The 25,115-nt window shown below is 44.8% G+C and overlaps 1 protein-coding gene across 2 annotated transcripts in view; it reads right to left on the minus strand.

Annotated features, from left to right (window-relative positions):
• Positions 1 to 25,115, minus strand: part of grb14 (growth factor receptor-bound protein 14) — a gene marked incomplete at its 5' end in the record, with an annotated part of 125,654 nt that overhangs the window by 72,562 nt on the left and 27,977 nt on the right. Inside the window, 2 exons of one of the 2 annotated variants that reach the window (XM_084311635.1) lie at positions 22,160 to 22,316; positions 23,533 to 23,730. In XM_084311635.1, the coding sequence (XP_084167761.1) occupies positions 22,160 to 22,316; positions 23,533 to 23,607 (232 nt within the window). Of the gene's footprint in view, positions 1 to 22,159; positions 22,317 to 23,532; positions 23,731 to 25,115 lie in introns of those variants that run through there. The other variant, XM_084311636.1, reaches the window with a different exon arrangement.

Consider the following 25,115-nt stretch of genomic DNA (forward strand, 5'->3'; position numbering starts at 1 on the left):
CTCCCGGTTCTCCGGTTGAGGGTGCCCCTGCACGTTCATGACGTCTGCCGATCGTATGGGCTTTTTCTGTGGGCAGCTGTCAGGGGTTGAGTGGTCTAAGGATCCCACTTCTGACATGCTGTTTAAAGGCTTGGTTATGCGACAACGCCAGTTTACGCCCCTTCCGCCGGGGCGGCTGTTTTCAGCTGTCCTTTTTGGCGCCTGCCTCGTCCGCAGTTTCCAGGCTTGGGTTGACAGCCTGTTGCCTGGTCTTTTTCCCCGGTGCGCTGCCTGCTTCCTTGGTTAACTCTTGTGTGTTATGACCATGCTGTCTGCCTGTTGCAGGGCCTGTGTTCCAGGCGGTGTGCTGTTGGGGAGGACAGGGCCCGCTCGGCTGAGGGGCCTTTGTCCGAATGCGCTGGCGATGTGGGGGGCGGGGTCACTAGGTGCCCACCTGGTGGGGTCTTGATGCTGGCATCATGGACTTCTCCGGGCCCCCATTCCAGGGAGTCCAGTCCTTTTGGTGGGTCTGGGTCTTCCTTCGCGCTCCGCTGCTACGGCCTTGCCACGGGGTTGGGTTTGCCCTTGACCCCGTGATTCTGGGGGCAGTGACGAGGTTGTTTCCTACGTTCGTTCCCGGGTGGCATGCGGGTTGTGCGTGGGTGTAGTCGTGGGGTCAAGCCACGGTCTGCTCACCCTGTGCGTTGGGTTGCTTGAGTGCCTCTTCGCACGGTCGGGTCCGTCGCCCTCCCGTGAAGCCCCTAATAGGGGGATGCCCTCCATTAGGGGGGGTCGGGGGGGCTCGGCCCTCCCTGTTCTGATGGTTGTGGGGGGCTGTCAGCGGGGTGTATTTGTCAGCCAGCGGCTCCGCTTGGCCTCCCTTTGTGCAGTAGTGATGTCAAGCAGAGCCCCTAACGGAACAGAACGTTAGGTTATGGCTATAACCAAGTTCTGTTAGTTAGGGGTGACGCTTGGCATCAGACGGCCGCTGCAGCCCTTGACCTCACCTTGTGGTGAAAGCTTGGGTAGGAGGAGAGCAGGTGACCACACACCTGCTTATGAAGGTAAGCTGATGAGGGGTGTGGTCAGACTAATACTGGTATTAAAGGTATATTTGTGGAAGTTTATTCAGTACGCATGCACGTACGCGAGGGAGTGCAGTAGTGATGCCAAGCGTCACCCCTAACTAACAGAACTTGGTTATAGCCATAACCTAACGTTTTCATCGGTACATTTCCGTTTTATACCGTTTTGAATAGAGTATGGTTTGGGTGTTTTTCAGTAATTCCAGGAAAAAGGCGAGAAAAAGGCGTTTTACTGTAATCCAGTCATTACGTTGTAATTTTTCAGCTGATTATCGAATCATCCTGAAATCAACGCTAGATTATCATTAGTATGTCTCCTCGTCCATACATGAAATGACCGTCATAGCGGGGCGCTCCCCCCCCCACCGCAGTCAACAGTAAACAGCCATACATGGTCCACACATATAGCTGTTATCGCGGTAGAAATAAATGTCAGATCAACGATCAAATTTATATATAATCTTCTTACCTTGTATCTGATGTAATGCAAAAGAGAGAATCCAAATATCTGATCGCAATTCCAAATAATGCTTGTGGAGGTCCGCACCACACTACCAACCGGGTTTTAGATCGCCTCCTAAAACACACCAACCCATTTTCAATGAGATGCAATAGCTCCGCCTGGCAGTAGAGGGCGGTGTTGACCGTCTGCCAGCTCAGACAGGCTCTGAAGAGGATACCAGAGGCTGCAGCTATGAATTATGAATAGATATAGCGAATAAATGAAATAACGATCCCAAAAACGGGTTAACGCGTTTCTGGCGCTCAGCGCATGGCGGCCAATAACGAGTTAACTCGTTTATGGCGCAGAATGTGTTAACATAGGATACAAAACATACAATACAATACATAACTAAACAAAACACAGGACAACAAATACACTTATACACTAAACCTGGGATGCTCACATGGGAGGCAAGTGCCTTTACCTCAAGACTACCAAGACACACTTTTCTGATAGCTTTGCCCAAACCCCAACTTTAACCACACTGTTACCTTAAACGAACCATTACCTTAACCCCAACTTTATATCTTAACCATAACTGTTAAACATTCAAATGAACCATGAGAGCACTATGTGTCTTAGTCTAGTGGTGAGAGCACTATGTGTTTTAGTCTAGTGGTGAGAGCACTATGTGTCTTAGTCTAGTGATGGGAGCACTATGTGTCTTAGTCTAGTGGTGAGAGCACTATGTGTCTTAGTCTAGTGGTGAGAGCACTATGTGTCTTAGTCTAGTGGTGAGAGCACTATGTGTTGTTAGAATGTAACAATGTAGGCTTTGTGTTATAATGTAACAATGTAGGCTATGTTTTTATAATGTAACAATGTAGGCTATGTTGTTATAATGTAACAATGTAGGCTACAGTATGTTGTTATACTGTAACAATGTAGGCTTTGTGTTATAATGTAACTGTTACAAAGGGTCAGATTAAACTGAATATATATATTTATTGCCTGAGATCCCATGTATAATATTTGTATATCGTTTGATATCCCTTGTATATTCTTTGTACATATACACGGAATATCCCTTTACCTGGTACAGCAGGGCTGTACGTTAACTTTTTTTGCACATAGCACTGGTGCTACAGAGGTTGATAGTTTTGTAGCACAGGCCAAAATCTTGTAGCACAAGTATAAAACGTGTTATATTTGTAACAGTCACAAATGTGCCTATTGCATTTGTGTTATTTAGTTGCAGTGCCATGTTTGGCTGTCATTTAGTATATCGCCATGTGTTATTATTACTATGATACTCTCATATGCTATTTTCAATTAATATCATAAACAACATAAGGAATATTAGCATAATTTTGAGTGGACTGAAGGAATGAGTCAGCGTTAATAGTTTTAAATGCAAATAATTTATTGAAACATAGAAGTGGGGTCGGTTGGGACACACACACACACACACAATGGGGGACCCTGATGTAAACAAGACAAACGTCTTTCTCTGGTCTGCATCCCCTTAACAATTGTGTGTATTGAGCCATACTGTACTGTACCCATTCTGCAATCTGTTAAAGTTTTCATTCATTCACACACACTGTTTCAACTCACCACCCCCGCATCATATTGTAGTCTAGTCTGTCTTCAAACTTCCACTCCTCTCGAAACGTGTTTATATTTGAATATCAACATTATCTGTCCATCCTCAGTTTACTATAATGTACTCCTGTCCTGAGTCCTGACTAGTGACTTCATCGTCTTTCCAAACGCACGCACACACACACACACAGGGAAGGGGAGAGAGTGCCCCCCCATTTCCCTTTCCCCAGTCCACACTGTGTCTGCTGGCTCTGCCTCTGATCAGGATTAGCTTGTTAGCTTGCTAACGTTGTAGTGATTGTAATGGTACATAAACGTTAATTTCGGGCGATGTGCGCATAAAGGAATGGCGACGGTGCAAAGCATGTAGATGCATTTGACCCGTTGCGAGAAGAAAAAAAACACCACGGACTTATTTCGGGACGTGTAGGTGCACTGCTGTGTTAACGCAGCAGTGCGCACCAACCTCTGCTTGCAAAAGCACGGATAGGGCGGATATGACTCGTCGAGTTGTCACAAGAGTTTTTTTCAAAATAAGAGTATCATATGCACCTGAACGTTGCTAGCTTTCGGAGCCTAGCTGGAGCTGCGCGTGGGCAGAAATGAGACCCGCTACAGGATTTTCAAAATAAGAGTATCTATATGAACCGAATCCCTATCGCACCAGTGCTATTGAAGTAAATCCATCCATCGCACAGACCGCTGTTGCTGTAGCACGTGCGATATATATGTCGCACTGTACTGCCCTGTGGTACAGGACAGACCATAATATTCGTTCTCCTATTGGAAGCGATCCCCTAGGCGCCACGGCCATACCCCCAATGCCGAGTTCAAAGCCACCGCCAAGGCTTGTCTCAACATGCCCAGTTTTGCGCAGGAATACGAGACAGAAATGAGGTTGGCACTAGATTATTCACCGTACGTATAAATACGTCGCAGGTGGATACAGCAGTAGTCTTGTCTTATCCTAAAACGTTCGTTCAACGTATCGTTCGTTCCTTACTAGTAAAGCCTTCATCACGAGTCAACGACCAAGTGAAGTGAGCAACCTTGCGTCTAAATAGAGCACTTAGAACCGCGTGCGAATAGGATAGTAAAAGTGTCAGAGCTTAGTGAAATAACGTCAAGTTCGACCTAGTTAATGTGAAGTACCGTGCACAGGAGAATCTACACCGGTGAATGCAGAGCCTTTTCCGGCTGGATTATATTGATTTTGGTACTGTGGCTGCTGGACCAAGAGAACCGTCTACCCGCTGCTGTGTGGGATTTACCCGTGAGGAGCATCACTCGAGCCCGTCTCTAGGAGAGGCTGGCTGGCTTTCACCTATGCTGTCGCGCATACTTGGATTATAGCTGCTGCTTTCGTCTGCCGATCAAGGGAGTAATGTACCGCCTCCCGTAGCTGGAGCTTGTTGATTCCCCGTTGATCCAGACTTTTGCATTCGAACCTTCCTCCCCCCTGCTGGCTTACAACCGGAGGGAACCCCCTTAGTATCTCCAGCTGACCTACTAGTGTACCATATATAATTCTTATGCTACCGGTGGTATTAATTATCTCCTGCGTAATATGCTCATGGACTTACGCTCTTGACCTATTCATGCACATTCTTCGCCTTACAAGCGCAACTCTCAATCTTGATAAGTAATGTAAGATAATCTTCGTGCTCTTCTAATAAATATTCTTCTAAACAGTATTTCTTGTGAAGCCGTGTTATTGTGGGGGTGTTCATCACATATACCTGTGTACTGTATGGCCAGTAGTAATGTACATAACGCAGTAGTGGTTTAATGATACCATACTTATTCAATACAGTCAGGGAATTGTACCCCTCAGTTACAATTGGTCCTTCGAGCCGGAGGGTAATTAGCGTAATATTAATATAATATTAATATTGACATGGCCAGCGGTGAACACTCCACAAACGGCTCTCCTAAGCTAGAACGCCCGACGCGTAGACGGCAGCCACCTTCTTACCTAGAGGACTACGCCGCCAGTCTACTACCTAGCTTTATACAGACGTTAAAGGCGGATAAAATAAGTAAAGCGGATAGCCAAAGTATGTCAAACCCTACCGACCAGGCGACCCTGCCAGTAGAGACCCTAGTGGGTTCTAACGTAACTGACCAAGCTCACGGGGGGGACCAGGAGGGACATGACATGACTTTACCCCCCGACAACGCCAACGGGACAGCCCCCGGAGAGCTCCAGGATAAAGAAAGCGCTCCAGGGACGGAACCCGACCCACTACCAGAAGAGAAGCGCGCCCAGGAGACGGACCTCGAGGCGCGCCCAGAGAACAGATCTCCAACGAGCACTGCCAGAAGCCGATCACCTCCGTCGGTGTCTTCCCCCAGCGAAGCGGACAAGATGCTGGCGCAGGCATTCATCGCCACCCTGGCAGCCTCCACCGAACGCGATCGACTTCAAGCGCAACAGACGAGCGAGCGCGAACAAGCTGCAGACCAACGAGAGCGCCTTCACGCTCTCCAAGCGCAAGCCCTCAGTGAACGCGAACATTCTGCAACCGAGCGAGAGCGCTTCCAGGCGCAACAAAGGAGTGAAGACGACCGCATAAGACTGGAGACCAGACGCCTTCAGACGGAAGAGAACATTGAAAGAAGCCGCGCCGATGCACAGCACGCCGCCGCCAATGCACAGCGCGACGCCGCAAATGCACAGCTCCACGCCGCCCATGCCAGCGCCAATGCACAGCGCGACGCCGCCAATGCCCAGCGCGAAGCAGTGCGCGACGCTGCCCATGCCCAGCGCGAGGCAGAGCGCGACCGGCTGCAGGCGCAGATGATGGATAAATTGATTGCCATGGCGACACCCCCTCTCTCCGCACAGAGCTCCCGGAGATCATCACGACAAGGGTCTAGGACACATTCCCCTACCCGACCAAGCGACCCGGGACCCCGCCAACAGGAGGATCCTGTCCATGTCTCCGAACCCCCTTCCCGGCCGGTCCATACGAGACCCAGCAACCGGGAAGAACCGGCCTACGTCGCCGAGAGACTAAACAGAAGACTCCAGGACCTAGCAGAGGAAAAGGAAGAGGAAGAGGAGGAATGTCAAGCCGACCAGCAGCAACGTACTCTGGACCAGGAGGCCCAGTACAGCCCCGACCAGCAGCAACGTACTCTGGACCAGGAGGCCCAGTACAGCCCAGACGTCAGCCCCGAGTCACTGCGCTACAAACCCCCGACTCAACTCACGGGTGAGTTTGACACACCGCCAGCCCCGAGGAACAGCACCTGGGTACCCGGGCTTCGGTACCCACCAAGTACCAGCCCACGACGACACGTACGGGGAGACTCGCCCAGGAGGCCTCTCCCCCAACGCTCACCGATGTGTCAGCCATCCATGGCATCGTACCTTGGCACACCGACGTTCCCGGATTTTACACGCGAGGACAGAGCACAGTACACGGAGCTACGGATGTGCTTGGAGACTATGCTGTCCGACGTCCCAGACGAGACGTACAAATATGCTATCCTCCTCAAGCACCTGAAGGTGCCCAGAACGCATAATATAGCGCTGGCATATTCCAACTCAAGTACCCCATACACCGCGGCTCTAGTAGCCCTCGACCAACGTTATGGACGCATATGGGACTACGTGATACAAGAGATAAGAGACATCGACCGTCTCCCCCCAGCCAGAGACAACAGAGCATTAGATGACCTCTCTATCAAGGTACAGTCCCTGGTAGGGATGCTGGGGTCCCAAAAGGAAAAAGGGATATACGAACTGTACGCTAACTCTAATGTAGAAAGGATATTAGAGAAGCTCCCTCCCGCCCGACCAGAGCGTTTTCGGCGGCAGAGAGACCACCGTGACCCCAACGGCCCAGAGGCATCCCTCCTAGACCTATCTGAGTTCCTCGCCAGGGAGGTCAGCAGCCTACGACTGGATACGTTCGTATGGAGTGGACCAAGCCCAAGACTAGGACCTCGGGGATCAAATGATAACCGCCGGTCGGTGACCGTTATGCACCAAGCCGAATCAGTACCGCAGCACAAGAACCACAACACCCCCTCGACGAAAGAGGAGTGGAAGATTGAATGCCAGTACTGTGAAGGGGAACATCGGCTGTATCAATGCGACACTTTCGGGAAGCTGACCACGGACGAGGTGAGTCAGTGGATCAAGGACCACCGCCGCTGCTTCCGCTGCGCGCGCAGCCATATGGCAGCTGAGTGCCGTTTGAAGAAGAAGTGCAGCAGGTGCGGCGGCGCCCACCTGGAGGTCCTGCATGACACCAACAGGCGTCCGCCAGGACAACAAAGTGGGCCCGTCGTGGTAATGTACCAGGCCGAGGCGGTGGCACCAGTACCGAAGATCCACCAGACCGCCCCCTGGTGTCCCGACTGCTACAGCAGACACTGGAAGTCACGGTGCTACTCGGACGACCGCGAGTCGGCACCACTCCAGAAGATCCAAAGCAACCGACTAACAGGAGTGCTCCACATTGACCAGCATAGCGGGACCCCCCGAGTGCTCATCAAAGTGGTCAGAGTGCTCCTGAGCTACGAGGACAAGGTCCTGGACACTTACGCCGTCCTGGACGATGGGTCTGAAAAGACTCTCCTCCTCGCTTCCGCCGCAGCCCAGTTGGGCCTACGGGGTGCCAAAGGTACCATGACCATACGCACCATCAGAAGGGACCAGAAGACCATAAAAGGTGAAAAGGTCTCCTTCAAGATAGCAGCGGTGGACCAGCCCGAGAAGCAGTATAGTATTACCAACGTCTTCACCAGCCACGACATAGGCCTATCACAGTACACCTACCCCATCCCACAGCTGATGGCGAAGTATGTGCACCTACGTCAACTACCTATACCGCTTATCGACGGCGCCACACCGACCCTGCTCATCGGCTCCGACCACGCGGACCTCATTCTCCCAATTGAGGCGGCCCACATCGGACCCAAAGGATGCCCAGTCGCGGTTCAGACCCGACTGGGGTGGACGCTCCAGGGCCCCCTCTACGGACTTGACAGTCAACCCACGTCTACACGCTGCCTACACACAAAGGCGAGCGACACCGGCCACTCCCTTGTACAGCCCGTTGAGAGGCTATTGACATTAAGCGAGAGGCCTGTGAGAGAACCGTGGGCACAAGAGGGAGTTCGGAACTCCACCCCCCTCAGCTGCGCTCCAGACGTAGCTGACCTCGAACCCAGCACCCCAAGCGACTCCTTGATGGGGCGGCCGGAACCGGCCCCTCCTCAGACGGGGTACAGAGCAAACAAGAGAAACAGACGGAGGAGGTGGAGGCGCAGCCAAGCACCGATCAAAGCAGTCTCAGGCCCGCTTCCTCCTAATCCCCCTACCATCCCTTCCAGCCCGTCAGAAGCGGGTCAAGGACGGGGACAACTTAAAAGTGGACACAGTCGTCGTGATCATAGACCAGTCACTACCCCGAGCTGCGTGGCCGGCCGGCCGCGTAAGCAAAGTGATCACTGGTGCCGACGGAAAGGTCAGAGCGGCAGAAGTGCTCGTCCAGGGGCGGACATACACCCGACCCGTGGCGAGGCTGATAGAGTTGCCAAGGCTCTCCGACTCTCCTAATGACGACCATGACCCACTGACTTTGTGAATTGCCCTACTCCTCACAACGGACATTGAGTAGTGGACAAGACGGTTAATCTGTCTCTGCTTATCTAATTAGGTGCGGACTAATTAGGAGGCGGCTGTTACAAAGGGTCAGATTAAACCGAATATATATATTTATTGCCTGAGATCCCATGTATAATATTTGTATATCGTTTGATATCCCTTGTATATTCTTTGTACATATACACGGAATATCCCTTTACCTGGTACAGGACAGACCATAATATTCGTTCTCCTATTGGAAGCGATCCCCTAGGCGCTACGGCCATACCCCCAATGCCGAGTTCAAAGCCACCGCCAAGGCTTGTCTCAACATGCCCAGTTTTGCGCAGGAATACAAGACAGAAATGAGGTTGGCACTAGATTATTCACTGTACGTATAAATACGTTGCAGGTGGATACAGCAGTAGTCTTGTCTTATCCTAAAACGTTCGTTCAACGTATCGTTCGTTCCTTACTAGTAAAGCCTTCATCACGAGTCAACGACCAAGTGAAGTGAGCAACCTTGCGTCTAAATTAGAGCTGGGCCGTTAACGGCGTTAACGTGCTGCGTTAACGCTATACTAGTATCGCGCGATAATATAATTAACGCATTAATCTAAAAAAGAAAAAAAAAAAAAAAAAAAATTTACATATTTTTTTTTTACCTTTATTTACCCAGGGTAGGTTCGCTGAGCACAGATGCTCTTTTTCAGGAACGCCCTGCTTCACATTCACACAGTTCCATTCACACCTGGGAGCTGCCCAGTACAACCACAGTTGACACCATTGGCCACTGAGCAACTCCACTGGAGCAGTTGATTCAAGCCATGTCACATAGTTCAAGTTTGAAATGATTCTTTCTGTTTTGCTCCTGAGAGTGCTCGATACTGTACTGTACTGGTAATATTATTTATTTGTGTTAACTTCTGAATAAAACAACTTATTAAACACAAGTACATCTTATTGAACATTATTTTGATATTTCATTACCAATTATCATAGCAAAAGAGCTTTTTCAAACAGTCTGTAATGCATTTTGGAAACGGGAGATGGGCTCATGGTGTAATGGGCCACCTGGCCTGAGAAACATAAGGAGGAAAGAAAAAGTAAGGACTTACTTCTGGTCATTATTTGGGTAGAACACACATATTTTGAATGCCTTCGGCAGGTTTTTTTTTTTTTTTTTGAGTCATTTTAATCTAGATTAATCTAGATTAAATCCAGGATTGCAGATAGATTAATCTAGATTAAAAAAAATTATCTATGCCCACCTCTAGTCTAAATAGAGCACTTAGAACCGCGTGCGAATAGGATAGTAAAAGTGTCAGAGCTTAGTGAAATAACGTCAAGTTCGACCTAGTTAATGTGAAGTACCGTGCACAGGAGAATCTACACCGGTGAATGCAGAGCCTTTTCCGGCTGGATTATATTGATTTTGGTACTGTGGCTGCTGGACCAAGAGAACCGTCTACCCGCTGCTGTGTGGGATTTACCCGTGAGGAGCATCACTCGAGCCCGTCTCTAGGAGAGGCTGGCTGGCTTTCACCTATGCTGTCGCGCATACTTGGATTATAGCTGCTGCTTTCGTCTGCCGATCAAGGGAGTAATGTACCGCCTCCCGTAGCTGGAGCTTATTGATTCCCCGTTGATCCAGACTTTTGCATTCGAACCTTCCTCCCCCCTGCTGGCTTACAACCGGAGGGAACCCCCTTAGTATCTCCAGCTGACCTACTAGTGTACCATATATAATTCTTATGCTACCAGTGGTATTAATTATCTCCTGCGTAATATGCTCATGGACTTACGCTCTTGACCTATTCATGCACATTCTTCGCCTTACAAGCGCAACTCTCAATCTTGATAAGTAATGTAAGATAATCTTCGTGCTCTTCTAATAAATATTCTTCTAAACAGTATTTCTTGTGAAGCCGTGTTATTGTGGGGGTGTTCATCACATATACCTGTGTACTGTATGGCCAGTAGTAATGTACATAATGCAGTAGTGGTTTAATGATACCATACTTATTCAATACAGTCAGGGAATTGTACCCCTCAGTTACAGTAACAATGTAGGTTGTGTTGTTATAATGTAACGATGTAGGCTTTGTTGTTATAATGTAACAATGTAGGATGTGTTGTTATAATGTAACAGTGTAGGCTGTGTTATAATGTAACAATGTAGGCTGTGTTGTTATAATGTAACAATGGAGGCTTTTGTCACACTGTTTAAAAGTATTAGCGTCTTTGTTAGCAAAAACACAGGAAGTGCTAGAAAACCGAAGCGTTTTAGGTGATACTATGTCTTAAATAAAGGTTTATGGTTGTTGGTACTAACGCCAGCAATACTGTTCCTCTTGATAGCATGATTCCAAGGTTTCTTGCTGCTAGTTATCAAGATTAGATTCAAATGTATTGTCATCATATAGCACAAGTACAGTACAACGAAAAGAGGTTTGGCATCCAACCAGAGTGCAAATGTAGCGGTAAAGTGCAACAGCAATATACAATGTACAGGTGATTAAACTGGCTATACAATATATAAATTAGTACTACTGAGTAATAGTGTCATCATGTCAAGATCAAGGTAAACATGTAAAAGGAAATAATATTATTTATTAAATAATATAGAAGCCACTCAGTTTGCACTGATGGACCGGATTACTGTCTTTGGACAGGAAAGGATACGGTAAGTTATCGTACGTCATCAGGACATTCGATAATGTGTAAAACCCAAAGGAGTCCCGCATGTGCAAGCAAAGTAATAATACGTTGAATTACATACAACCACATGCTGCGCTGTATATCATCAGGAGGACACTTGATAACGCGCAAAGCTGAGCAGGATCTTATGAGCACGGCAAGGTATTCAACCATGAATTAGGCTACATACTGTATATGATAACATGGTATTATATGAATGTGTCTTGAGGACACTGGATAAAGTGTAAAGCTGAAAAGAGATCCGACAAGTAAGTGCATTGGAAGGCAATGGCAACTTTTAATTACATACGGCACGCTGTACTGCACAATACTATACGTATTGCACAGCACTCTGTTAAAAGCCCCATGAAATCAAAATAGATGTTCATGTTCTTTTATCACATAATGTCTTATACGTCAGTAATAGTGACTCAGTATCTGTCCCAACAATGACAAACAAGTGGTTGTGTAGGTTTTCTTAATGGTATTTTAGAGTTTGTAATTTCCTGGAAAACTACAGTATAATAAAATAATGTTGTTGAGTCATCCTGCACACTGGGGCGTATATTAATTTAGCGTCCAGTGAAATGCTTTCTAGAATGCGCTATTGGTTACTATAAACGGCAGTCAACATCCATGACATGTCCCTCCTTAGCTTCGTGTTTTTTCAAATGTATTGTCATCATACAGCACAAGTACAGTACAACAAAGATAAGTGTGGCATCCAACCAGAGTGCAAATTTAACAGTAAAGTGCAACAGTAATATACAATATATATATATATATATATATATATATATATATATATATATATATATATATATATATATATATATATATATATATATATATATATATATATATATATATATATATATATATATATATATATATATATATATATATATATATACATTTAGTATGTATATAATCCATATCTGTCTGAATATACCTGATTGATTGATTGAAAACGTTATTAACAGATTGCAGAATGGGTACAATACAGTACAGCTCAATACACACAATTGTTAAGGGGATGCAGACCAGAGAAAGACTTTCATCTTGTTTACATCAGGGTCCCCCATTTTCAATTCATCAGGACATATATGACATACATGACATACAGATAGACAGTACTGCTACATCTATACATTTATGACATACCAGATTTGCAAATACAGTAATGTTTGTGATACAAAAAGAGTCCAGAAAAGGGAGTATATACATTTGATGTAAAAACTGTACATTGGAGGAGGTTGGGTGGGGTTGGGTGGGTAGGAGGGGTTGGGGGGGAAAACACTGTACAACTGTACAAGCAAAACTGTACATTGGAATATTGACAACCATACTATTTTTTTTTCTTTTTTTGATTGAATACTTTATTTTGACACAAATCGTAGGACAAAAACATTTTAAAAAGACAAGACAATAACAGTGTCAACAACGCTGGTCAAAAATGGATAAAACACAATAAAGCCAAGGCTTGTTTCCATTGTGGTCCATACATGGAACATAAAAAGGCACAGAAACACAAATGGACATGTACACTAGACAGGATACATCCTAAAAATGTGTATAAAAACACCTAACCTGACAACTCATACTTAACTAATGTTAAAAGAAAATCCGTAACCCTTAAAAGCAACTCATGATAAAAGAAATAAAAGCCAAGTTATGATAAAAGAGATAAAAAACATTTTAAGACCAATTTGAGTTGCTGCTGAGCCATGTTTTTAGGGCGGATTTAAATCCGAGAGGGGAGTTCAGGAGTTTTATGAATGTTGGCAGGGCATTCCACATTACCGTAACCGAGTAAAAAATGCATCTTTCCCCATGCATGTCCTGAATCTCGGCGGGACCAGGTCCGTGGGGCTCCCTCTTGTGGCGTGTTTGTGGACATCTCCTACTTTATTAAAATAATTTACTAGGTACTTGGGGACCGTTTCTTTCAGTACTTTAAAAACCAGTAGCATTTTAAGCTGGTGTACCCTTTCTTCAACCCTAAGCCATCCCAGACTGCTAAAGTGGGCTGGCGTTAGGTGAGTCCTAAAGTGAAGGTTGTGCAGAAGTCTCACTAGTTTGTTTTGAGAGGTCTGGAGCTTTGTCTTCATTTGTTTTGATATGTTGCTGTACCATGAAGTGCAAGCATAGTCAAAGTGACATTGGATGAGGGCTCCAGCTAGGGTCCTCAGAGCGTTTCTATTTATGAACGAGGAAATTCTAAATAAAAATTTGTTTTTTTGATTGACCTTAGTAATAACTTTTTGTGCAATTTTTTCATTAGAAAGTTTGTTATTTAAAATAAAGCCCAGGTAGGTGACCTCCTCTTTATCCTCAATAATGTTTTCACCTACTCTAATTTTAAAACCCTGGGATTTCTTTAGGTTGGCGTTTGACCCAAAGAGTATGGCCTCTGTTTTTCCCAGATGTAGAGACAATTTATTGTCACTGAGCCAAGAGCAGATCTTTTTCATTTCATTGCTCAGGACACTTTCCACTTTAGTCTTATCCCTGTCAGAGACCAGGGCCCTCATTCATCAATTGTGTGCGTAGAAATGTTCTATTTCCACACGTAAGCACGGAATGTAGAACTAGTGTACGCACAGGGAAGTCGGGATTCATCACACGGTGCGTACACAGGCTCTATGCCCCTCCGTGTTGATGAATACCACTTTGTTCTACCGTCAATGCTCGTGCATGATTATCCATATATGGTCATGAAAATTAGGAAACACCCCCCATGGGATGTGAAATAATGGACTGACCCGAGCGGAACCCTGAGAAACTCCACGAAGATTGTTCACTGCTGTCGAACCAAGAAGACACTATCGCGTATTATGGGATAAATAAAAGGCGGACTTGTAAACGGTGATGTCAGATATCAACGGCTCCCTAAGACCATTGCTGCAATTCTGCCTGGACAGCTCAAAATACTAATAAAGACCGTTCGTTGACCACTGTTTGGCGTTGGTTGTGTGTCATTATAACCGTGCTGTAATATGAATGCCTTTATTAGTTGTGTTCGATTGGCTATATGATTTTTAGAGGCATATATTTTGTTGTCGGCTAATAAAGACCGCGCTGGAATATGACTGCCTTTTCCCGTGTTGTTTGATTAATACCCAGGGATTAAAATTCTCCTCAATTTTATTCCAAATCGCGATGGATCTCCCGTCAATTTTCTACCTGCTGCATATGATTTCTAGAGGCATACTACAATCTATTTTGATGTCAGTATTGGGTAGCCTATATAAACAATAATAGAGAGCATATACAAGAACAATGAATCTCACTGCATGTATGATGTAGCCTGCCTTTCAATACATGAACTTGAATTCCATCATGTTTGTGTGCGGGACTCACAAGGCTGTTGTCACAATGGGTGGTACCGGACCGGTACAGTAATAATTACAGTCCACACAATATCACGATCCATGCCATAGCCTATGTTCTATTAGGACATGATCTGTGACGACAAATGTTCTAGAATGTTTGAAGATATCATACTCTGACAGCATGCCTATGATCAACAAAAACGCGAACTTGAATCCCATCATATACATAGTCTGTCCACTATAGTGTCATTGCAATGCGTTTTCTATTCTTTCTTATACAGTAGAAAGGGGGAAGAACACTATATTCATATGACTTGTATTCTGCTTACAGCTTCGAAATTCCACTTGTTTCGTTTAACGTAAAGCCTTTTAAATATAATCAAAACGTTCCCGTGTTTCTGCGGTCTGCGCAAAATAATAACGAGTTGAGCTTTATGATTTATGATGAATTGAAAATGGGGGACCCTGATGTAAACAAGACGAAAGTTGGTCTGCATCCCCAATTAACAATTGTATGTACTGAGCTGTACTGTACTGTACCCATTCTGCAATCTGTTAATAAACTTTTCAATCAATCAATCAATCAAGCTACGCGGAGCGCAGTCAGTCAGTAGCCTACACCCCGTATATTCCGATAACGCTATATAAACCATGCTGCATTCATTCTGAGAGAAAGATCTATTATTCCAAATGCTATTTATAGGGTTTTGACCATAATTACACTACTGTTGCTATTTTACAATGAACTATAATGAACTACGGTTCGTACAGAACATGCCGTGTTATTATGCACAGAAGCTCATTTCCTTGTTGTAATAATATATTCTACCACTGGGCGCCAGGTACGCCTGGTCTGACCTGTGCGTAGATGTAAGCACGGAGTCAAGTTCAAATCGAAATTGATGTATCCCACTCTTTGCTTAGAAATGATCGTACGCACAGGGTAAGCACAGATCTGTGCGTAGAACACGTTGATGAATGAGGGCCCAGGAGTGCCGAGTCGTCAGCAAACAGGAACAGGTTGCAATCGCATGCCGATTTCATGTCATTAATATATATTAAAAACAGTTGAGGCCCCAAAATGCTTCCTTGGGGGACCCCACATGTCACTGGAAGGGACGAGGACAAGGTGCCATTGATGTCTACCACCTGTTCTCTTCCCTCCAGGTAGGACTTGACCCATTTGGCTGACTTGCTATCAAAGCCTATCGCTCTCAATTTTTCTAGTAGGATGGAGTGGTTGACCGTGTCAAACGCCTTTTGCAGGTCCAACATTACCATCCCGCAGTAGTTCCCCTTGTCCATCTCCCGTTTTATATAATCGGTCAGGTACAGTAAACAGGTGTCAGTGGAGTGTGATTTTCTGAAACCTGATTGGAACTGGTACAGTAGTCTATGTTCAGTCAGGTAGTTGTCTATCTGCTCATATACCAGCCTCTCAATTACCTTTGATATGGAACAAAGGATAGAAACGGGGCGGTAGTTACCTGGATCTAGTTTGTTTCCTTTTTTAAATAGATTCAGATTCAGATTCAGATGGGGGGGGTACCGAGGGGGGGGGGGGGGGGGGCCTGAGGCATTGATCAGCCTGGCGGCTGAGGGGAAGAAGCTCAGTCTGTGTCGAGCTTTCACAGCCTTTAGGGGTTACCCTAGCAAGCTTGAGTTCTTGCGGGATGTGACCCTGGTTGATGGAGAGGTTGGTGATATGGGCTACAATGGGAGCTATGATGGAAGCAGAGTCTCTGAGAAATCTGGTGGGAATATTGTCATGGCCTGTGGCTTTTGTTGGCTGCAGCATACTGAGCTTTTTCATAACCTCTAGGTAATTAGGTAATTTACTGTACATTGGAGGGGGTTGGGGGGGGGGGAAACACTGTACAAACAAGCAAAACTGTACATTGGAATATTGACAAAACCATACTAGGTAAATTACTGTACATTGGAGGGGCCTTTACAGGGGCCAGTTTCGAATTGCCGTCTCCCGTAGGTGTTCTTTGAGAGTGGTTTTGAAAGTGGGTAGTGATTCACATTCCTTTACAGCTTTAGGTAGGGCGTTCCACATTGATGTTGCATAATTGCGAAACGTGTTTAGTCCCTTGTTTGAGCCGAATCTGGGTTTAATATGATTTGTGGAGCTCCCTCTGGTGTTGTGATCGTGGTATTCACTGACCTTTGGGAAGTATTTTGACATGTACATGGGTACCTTGGTCGTGTAGTGTATCTTGTAGACCAGGCCCATTGCAACTTGCTGTACTCTGTCGTCTACTCTAAGCCATCCTAGGTTGTCAAAGTGGGCAGGGGTGAGGTGGGTTCTAGGAGTAAGGTCAAGCAGTAGTCTGACCAGTTTGTTTTGAGATGTTTGTTTTTTTTATTTTGTTTTTAGCGCCTTTGATGTGCTTTGGTACCATGAGGTGCAAGCATAGTCATAGTACCCTTGAATGAGTGCTCCTGCCAGAGTCTTCAGGGTATTCTTGTTTACCAGAGAGGAGATCCGGTACAAGAATCGAGTTTGTTGGTTGACTTTTTTTATTATATTGGATGCCATTTTGTCACAGGAGAGATTAGCCTCTAGGATGGAACCCAGGTAGGTAATTTCATTTTTCCTTGTGACAATATTGTCACCCACTGTAACTGAGAAGCCGTCGGTCTTGCTGAGTTTGTTATTTGAACCGAAGAGAATGGACTCTGTTTTGCCCATGTGTAATGATAGTTTGTTATCAGCGAGCCATATGCAGATTCTGCCTCGTTCCGAGCTGAGGGTTTTTTCAACCTGTAACTTGTTCTTGTCAGAGACCAGCAAGGCTGAGTCGTCCGCAAACAGGAACAAGTTGCAGTCACAAGCTGACGACATGTCATTTGCATAAATTAGGAACAGTAGCGGTCCTAGTATGCTTCCTTGTGGAACACCACAGCTCACTGTGAGGGGGGGGGATAGGGTACCGTTTACCTCCACCATCTGTTCCCTCCCCTCAAGGTAGGATTGCATCCAGCTCACTGATAGACTATCAAAACCAATTGCTTTTAGCTTGTCAATCAGAATGGTGTGATTGACAGTGTCGAAGGCCTTTTGTAGGTCCAGCATGACCATGCTGCAGTATTTGCCCGCGTCCACCTCTTGTTCTATATACCTACTTATATGCCTGCCTACAGTATAACCGATATAACTGTATGATAGCATGTATAATAATTAGGGATGTCTGATATTATTGGCCTACCGATATTGGCATTACAATGTGATATCGGAAAGTATCGGTATCGGTTTTCAAAAAAATTAAATAAAAAATAAAAAATATTTTTTTTTTTACATTTTTACAACCTTTATTTACCCAGGCAAGCAAGTAAGAACAAATTCTGATTTTATTTATTGTCAAAAGTATGCATAATGTTGTGTTAATTCCACAACAAGAGATATGTAATGTTAATTACCTGAAATTATTCTGTTTTTTGGGGGGGGGGGGGGGGGGGGGGGGGACCCTGCATATATCGGTATCGGTTGATATCGGTATCGGAAATTAAGAGTTGGACAATATCGGTATCAGTATATCGGTATATATATATATACACATCTGTCTGAATATACCTGCATATAATCCTTTTTACATATCTGTAGATACTATATCTATATCTGTACATATCCCTTACCTACTATTACTAGTTACACTGCTGGCCAGTATGACTTACTACCATAGTGTCTTTATACTTGTATCACTGTACATAATAATACTACAACTCTGTACATACATCTGATTAGCACCATTACTCAGTAGTACTCATTTATATATTTTATACCCGGTTTAATCACCTGTATATTGTATACTACAATTGCACTTTACTGTTACATTTGCACTCTGGTTGGATGCCAAACTTTTCATTGTACTGTACTTGTGCTGAATGATGACAATACATTTGAATCTAATCTAATCTAAATATCTATATGTCACTCCATTTTAAAAGCCCCTCCAGCTACTTTTCAAACAACCTCGCTGTTAAATAGGTTTTACAGATCAGAGAAATACGTCATAAAAAAGAAAAATAACAGCTATTTTGGTCCACTTTGATATTACATATGACCCAACAACACCCACCCAACCAGGCACCCTTTCACACACACACATCCACATACACACACCCACACACATACACACACCCACACACACACATCCATGTGTGCTTACACACACACACACGTGAAAACAAACACACCGTGCCCACATGGGGACGATGACATCAGCGTCACATGATTAATACCTTAATACTTGGAACGGGGCCGACTTTCAAGAAGGCAGTGTGTTTCATGTACGCACTGTCGAGACTAAAGCCTTCCAGCCAGGCTCTCGAGGTACAGGGACACTTCTGATCTGGGGCACAAGCATTTATACGTGAAACTGAAAACTTATTTTTTTCTTTATCTTTTTCCCCCTTCTTTTTCCGTTTTTCTCCCCTCCCAATGTTAGTCGTTATGCCAATTCCCAATCCCCTTCCTGGTCGCGTGAATACTTTCCCCAAGGTGGTTGTCCTTCCGCGTTCGGTTTGCGCGGCCTGATTGGCCACTGACGCTTCTCTCAGCGCCCAATCGCGTTGCGCCTAGCTTTCAGTTCCACAGCCCAAGTCCTTCAGTTCCACAGCCCATGTCCTCGTATTGTTTTCATCTCTCTATATCAGCGGTTCCCAAACTTTTTTGGCCGTGCACCCCCTGTCACCTCCCGACCTAGCTGACGCACCCCCCAATGGGTTTCTGTTGTTAGAAAAAATTGTTGCTGGTCTCAGTGCACAGATGAAGCACACCTGTGTCAGACACGCCAGAGACATTATTGTTTATTATTATTATTAAAACGTATGTTTTTTATTAAAACGTTTCTTGAATTTCATGATTTACACAGTGAAAATCCCCATTTGAAATAATGTATATTAGTTATATTTATTTGGCATAAAAAATATATATATAGTTTGGTTCCTGTTGGTTGTCAGTTAATGCCATGAGTAGGTAGGGAATTTATTTTATTTTATTTTATTTTTTATCTCCTCCCACGGCTATGGATAGGGAATTTCTTTATTTAATTAAAATGTTCACGACAACATGGATACATGTACTCTGCCAGCATGTTTAATATCCATAATACTAAAAGTTTGACTAAGATTTTTTTAGAAATTGTATTGTAAAAAAAAAAAGAAAAAAAATGTACCACCATGGTACATTTACCGCCTTTTCATGCGCGCACCACAGTTTGGGAACCACTGCTCTATATTAACGTAGCCCATTTCCTCGTATTGTTTTCATCTCTCTATATTAACGTAACGCGCTATTCATATCAATCGACATCACACCAATATAAATAACGTATTGTTTATCTTTACATATCCTACTCTTACGTTGCTGGCCAGTATGACTACTACCATACTGTCTTTACACCTGTACCACTGTACATATTATACTACAACTCTGTACATATATCTGATCAGTAGAGAGATGAAAACAATACGTTATTTATATTGATGAGATGTCGATTGATATGAATAGCGTGTTACGTTAATATAGAGAGATGAAAACAATATGTTATTTATATTGATGTTATGTCGATTGATATGAATAGCGCGTTACGTTAATATAGAGAGATGAAAACAATACGTTATTTATATTGATGTGATGTCGATTGATATGAATAGCGCATTACGTTAATATAGAGAGATGAAAACAATACAAGGAAATGGGCTACGTTAATATAGATAGATGAAAACAATACGTTATTTATATTGATGTGATGTCGATTGATATGAATAGCACGTTACGTTAATATAGAGAGATGAAAACAATACGAGGAAATGGGCTACGTTAGAGAGATGAAAACAATACGAGGAAATGGGCTGTGGAACTGAAGGACTTGGGCTGTGGAACTGAAAGCTAGGCGCAACGCGATTGGGCGCTGAGAGAAGCGTCAGTGGCCAATCAGGCCGCGCAAACCGAACGCAGAAGGACAACCACATTGGGGAAAGTATTCACGCTTCCTGGTCTTTGCGCACTCTACCCCCTACCGTCGGTCTGGGAGGGCGGAGACTATCACATGCTTCCTCCGACACATGTGTACCCAGCCCACCACTTCTTTTCACCTGGCAGTGCGGACTCTCACTCAGAGAGAGTGGAACATGTGGAAGGTCACGCTACCTCTCTTAGATCCTTCCCTTGCTGTGCAGGCGCCCCGACCGAACTGTAGGAGTCACTGTCCACAATGACCCAGACCCACCCACCGGCTTCCCTCCCGCTGACTCTGCCAATCGAGCCAGTATGACGGCCGGCCAAGCCGGAAGCAACGCTGACAGCTGGATTCGATACCAGTGTCTCTTGCGTTGGTGACGAGCGCCTTGTCCGCTGCGCCACCCAGCCGCCTAAACTTCTTTAATGAAATCTATATTTTAACCGAGAGCACAGTGCTAGGATCATGAGCGAAAACTGAACAGGGGAAAGGCTTATTCTGACTTTAGTTTAGTTTAGAGACACTTTCTTCCCCAAAGCAATTTGCACACTCAATATTTATTTAAATGTAATTGATTCAATTATGAATATGAAAGGACAAGAACCATAGCTGCCTGCTATCTACCTGGCACTTTACAATCTTGTGCAATATTTCAATAAAGATTTGTGTACAATCTCACATAACGAGATTAGAATATTTGAACACCGTAATAATGACGAGGACAGGTTTATGAGAAAACGTTCTAAAAAAGGGTTTAAGTCAAGAGGCAATTGTATGCCTTTTAATCACAGGCCATGTTGATGACTGTTCCGGTCCCCTCCCCCCTTTATATACACTACAATTATCATAGGCTAGGTTAACACTAGGACAGCCATGGAGAAAATGTCACTGATTCCCGCCAGGAACGGGTCAGATGACCCGACAGCTTATATGAGAAATATGAGAAAAATAAACAGTGTAAACTATATAATTACCTCTGAATATAAAAATATGAGGTTTACCACAATGAAATGTAGGTTTGAGTGACATAAAAAACTTTATTAAAAGAAAAATATTATAATTCTTTTTTATTTATTTTTTGGATGGAAGAGCCACACATTGACGGGCAAAGAGCCACATGCGGCTCGCAAGCCATGGGTTGGCCACCCCTGCGCTAGACGCTCGCAAAGTGCTGTGACTTTCGTCAGTTCTAACGGCCCATAATGTGGAATAACGTTCTAATTACATTTTCCTGAAGTCATTTAGAAATTTCAGAAACCGTGCCAGATAAAACGGGTACTTTTAGGAAAAGTCATTGAGTGACAGAGCTGGAGCTCGACCGAGTGACGAGGATACATTTATTGAAAATGCCTAGGGGTCATTTGACCCCTTGTCGGCTGTGCTAGTGTTAAGCGATATGAATACAGATAATATTACAACAAGAACTAAACACATCTTACCGATGCCTAGATGGGAAAGGTGTTCAGAAAGAGTCCAGCTGTGGTCATCGATGTAATGGTTCTTCAAGACAAAGAGTTGGCATATGTCCCTGGTAGTGATGTCACTGGGCACCTCCACGGCCCTGCTAGTGTTGTCCTCATTGTACACTTTGATTACCTGCAACAGACACATTCATATCATTAGTACGCTTGTATTACCTGCAACAGATACATTCATATTGTTCATATATATACAGTATACTCAATACACTTTGTGCTTTTAGGCATGTACTCCAGGTAGTGTACAACACTTTAACTTTCAGAACATTCTTTCAATGAATTTAGAACGAGATCACGAGAAAATATGACCCAGGTGTTGTTTGGCTTGCAGCATGCTCTGTACAGAAGTAGAACACCAACTAATTGACCCACATAATCAAGGAGCCCCTATCCAGCACAGCAGCACCGGCATTCCAGCAGAATACTGCCCAAGTCACTGAGTAAGTCAATACCCCACGCAAAGAAAAACACTGAACAATGCCACTGAATAAGACAATGCTCCATGCAAATTAAGCACTGAACAATGCCACTGAATAAGTCAATATCTCAAATAAAGTAAACACTGAACAATGCCACTGAATAAGACAATGCTCCATGCAAATTAAGCACTGAACAATGCCGCTGAATAAGTCAATATCTCAAATAAAGTAAACACTGAACAATGCCACTGAATAAGTCAATACCCCACACAAAGTAAGCACTGAACAATGTCACTGGGTAAGTCAATGCCCATGCAAAGTAAGCACTGAACAATGTCACATAGTAAGTCCATACATCACGCAAAGTAAGCACTGAACAATGGCACATGGTAAGTCAGTACCCCACGCAAAGCAAACACTGAACAATGCCCATGCAAAGTAAGCACTGAACAATGTCACATAGTAAGTCCATACATCACGCAAAGTAAGCACTGAACAATGGCACATAGTAAGTCAGTACCCCACGCAAAGCAAACACTGAACAATGTCACTGAGTAAGTCAACTCCATGAAAAGTAAGCACTGAACAATGTCACATAGTAAGTCAGTACCCCACGCAAAGCAAACACTGAACAATGTCACTGAGTAAGTCAACTCCATGCAAAGTAAGCACTGAACAATGTCACATAGTAAGTCAGTACCCCACGCAAAGCAAACACTGAACAATGTCACTGAGAAAGTCAACTCCATGCAAAGTAAGCACTGAACAATGTGCAAATCCTTGTTACAGGTTTACAACCAAGACTCCTGTAGCCCTTTAAAAAGAAATAGCGTAGCTCTGGTAAATCCTGCAAACACAACACACACAAAAAAGACATGAAAAGAATTAAACTAACTGGCTAACAGTCCAACTTACCCCCCTATTTGGTGCCAAGCAGACCTGTGAACGTGGGCCGGTTCTGCAGCCTATATAGGGCTGAGTGCACAGCATTGCAAAAACGGGGCTTGGGTGAGGAACATAGAAATGTGCATCAGACAAGCACAGCAAGTGTCCGCTGAGAGCAGATGAGTCTCCCTCTCTCTCTTTCTTCTCCTACACACTCTCTCTCACTCTCTCACCCTCTCTCTCTCTCCTCTCTGTGCTGCAGCAGAGCTGAAATGAGGTAATTAGACAGAGCTGCCTCTTAGCACAGCGTTTTCCTGACTCCACAGATCTGTGTCACAGAGGCGCTACCCAATCACCTGCCACCCCCCCCCCCCCATCCCTCCACCCCTCCCACCACCGAGTCAGAAAGCCTAGGATCAGTCTCCTCCGCTAGCGTGGAGGAAGGGAAAGGAGAGAGAGATAGACAGAGGGGGGGGGGGGGGGGGGGTAGGGAGAGAGAGAGAGAGAGAGAGAGAGAGAGAGAGAGAGAGAGAGAGAGAGAGAGAGAGAGAGAGAGAGTCACAAGGCTCCCTGCTCTCCCCCCCTCTCCTATTCACATTCACACACCCATGGCAAGTAGAACTCCTGGTATAAAGCCTCTGCAAAAGGCCCTGAGAGCAGCTTACAAAGGTAACACTGGTTACAAAGGTGCTACATGTAACGCTGGTTACAAAGGTGCTGGCTACATGTAACGCTGGTTACAAAGGTACTGGCTACATGTAACACTGGTTACAAAGGTACTGGCTACATGTAACACTGGTTACAAAAGTGCTGGCTACATGTAACACTGGTTACAAATGTGCTGGCTACATGTAACGCTGGTTACAAAGGTGCTGGCTACATGTAACACTGGTTACAAAGGTGCTACATGTAACGCTGGTTACAAAGGTGCTGGCTACATGTAACGCTGGTTACAAAGGTACTGGCTACATGTAACACTGGTTACAAAGGTACTGGCTACATGTAACACTGGTTACAAAGGTGCTACATGTAACGCTGGTTACAAAGGTGCTGGCTACATGTAACGCTGGTTACAAAGGTGCTGGCTACATGTAACGCTGGTTACAAAGGTACTGGCTACATGTAACACTCGTTACAAAGGTGCTGGCTACATGTAACACTGGTTACAAAGGTGCTGGCTACATGTAACACTGGTTACAAAGGTGCTACATGTAACACTGGTTACAAAAGTGCTGGCTACATGTAACGCTGGTTACAAAAGTGCTACATGTAACGCTGGTTACAAAAGTGCTGGCTACATGTAACGCTGGTTACAAAGGTACTGGCTACATGTAACGCTGGTTACAAAGGTACTGGCTACATGTAACGCTGGTTACAAAAGTGCTGGCTACATGTAACACTGGTTACAAAGGTGCTGGCTACATGTAACGCTGGTTACAAAAGTGCTGGCTACATGTAACGCTGGCTGGGTCAACTCTGCTTAAAGCTGACAGAGGTGGGCGGGGGCAGCCGGTGGCGGTGGAAAGGTGGGGGGCCTGGCTCCCTGTGTCTCTCTCGTGGTGGTTTAAGGTGGGTCGACTGGGAGATAAAAGAGGTCAGAGCACTCAAACAGA

The sequence above is a fragment of the Notolepis coatsorum genome (genome assembly GCF_963971535.1).
Source record: "Notolepis coatsorum genome assembly, chromosome: 3".
NCBI lineage: Eukaryota > Metazoa > Chordata > Actinopteri > Aulopiformes > Paralepididae > Notolepis > Notolepis coatsorum.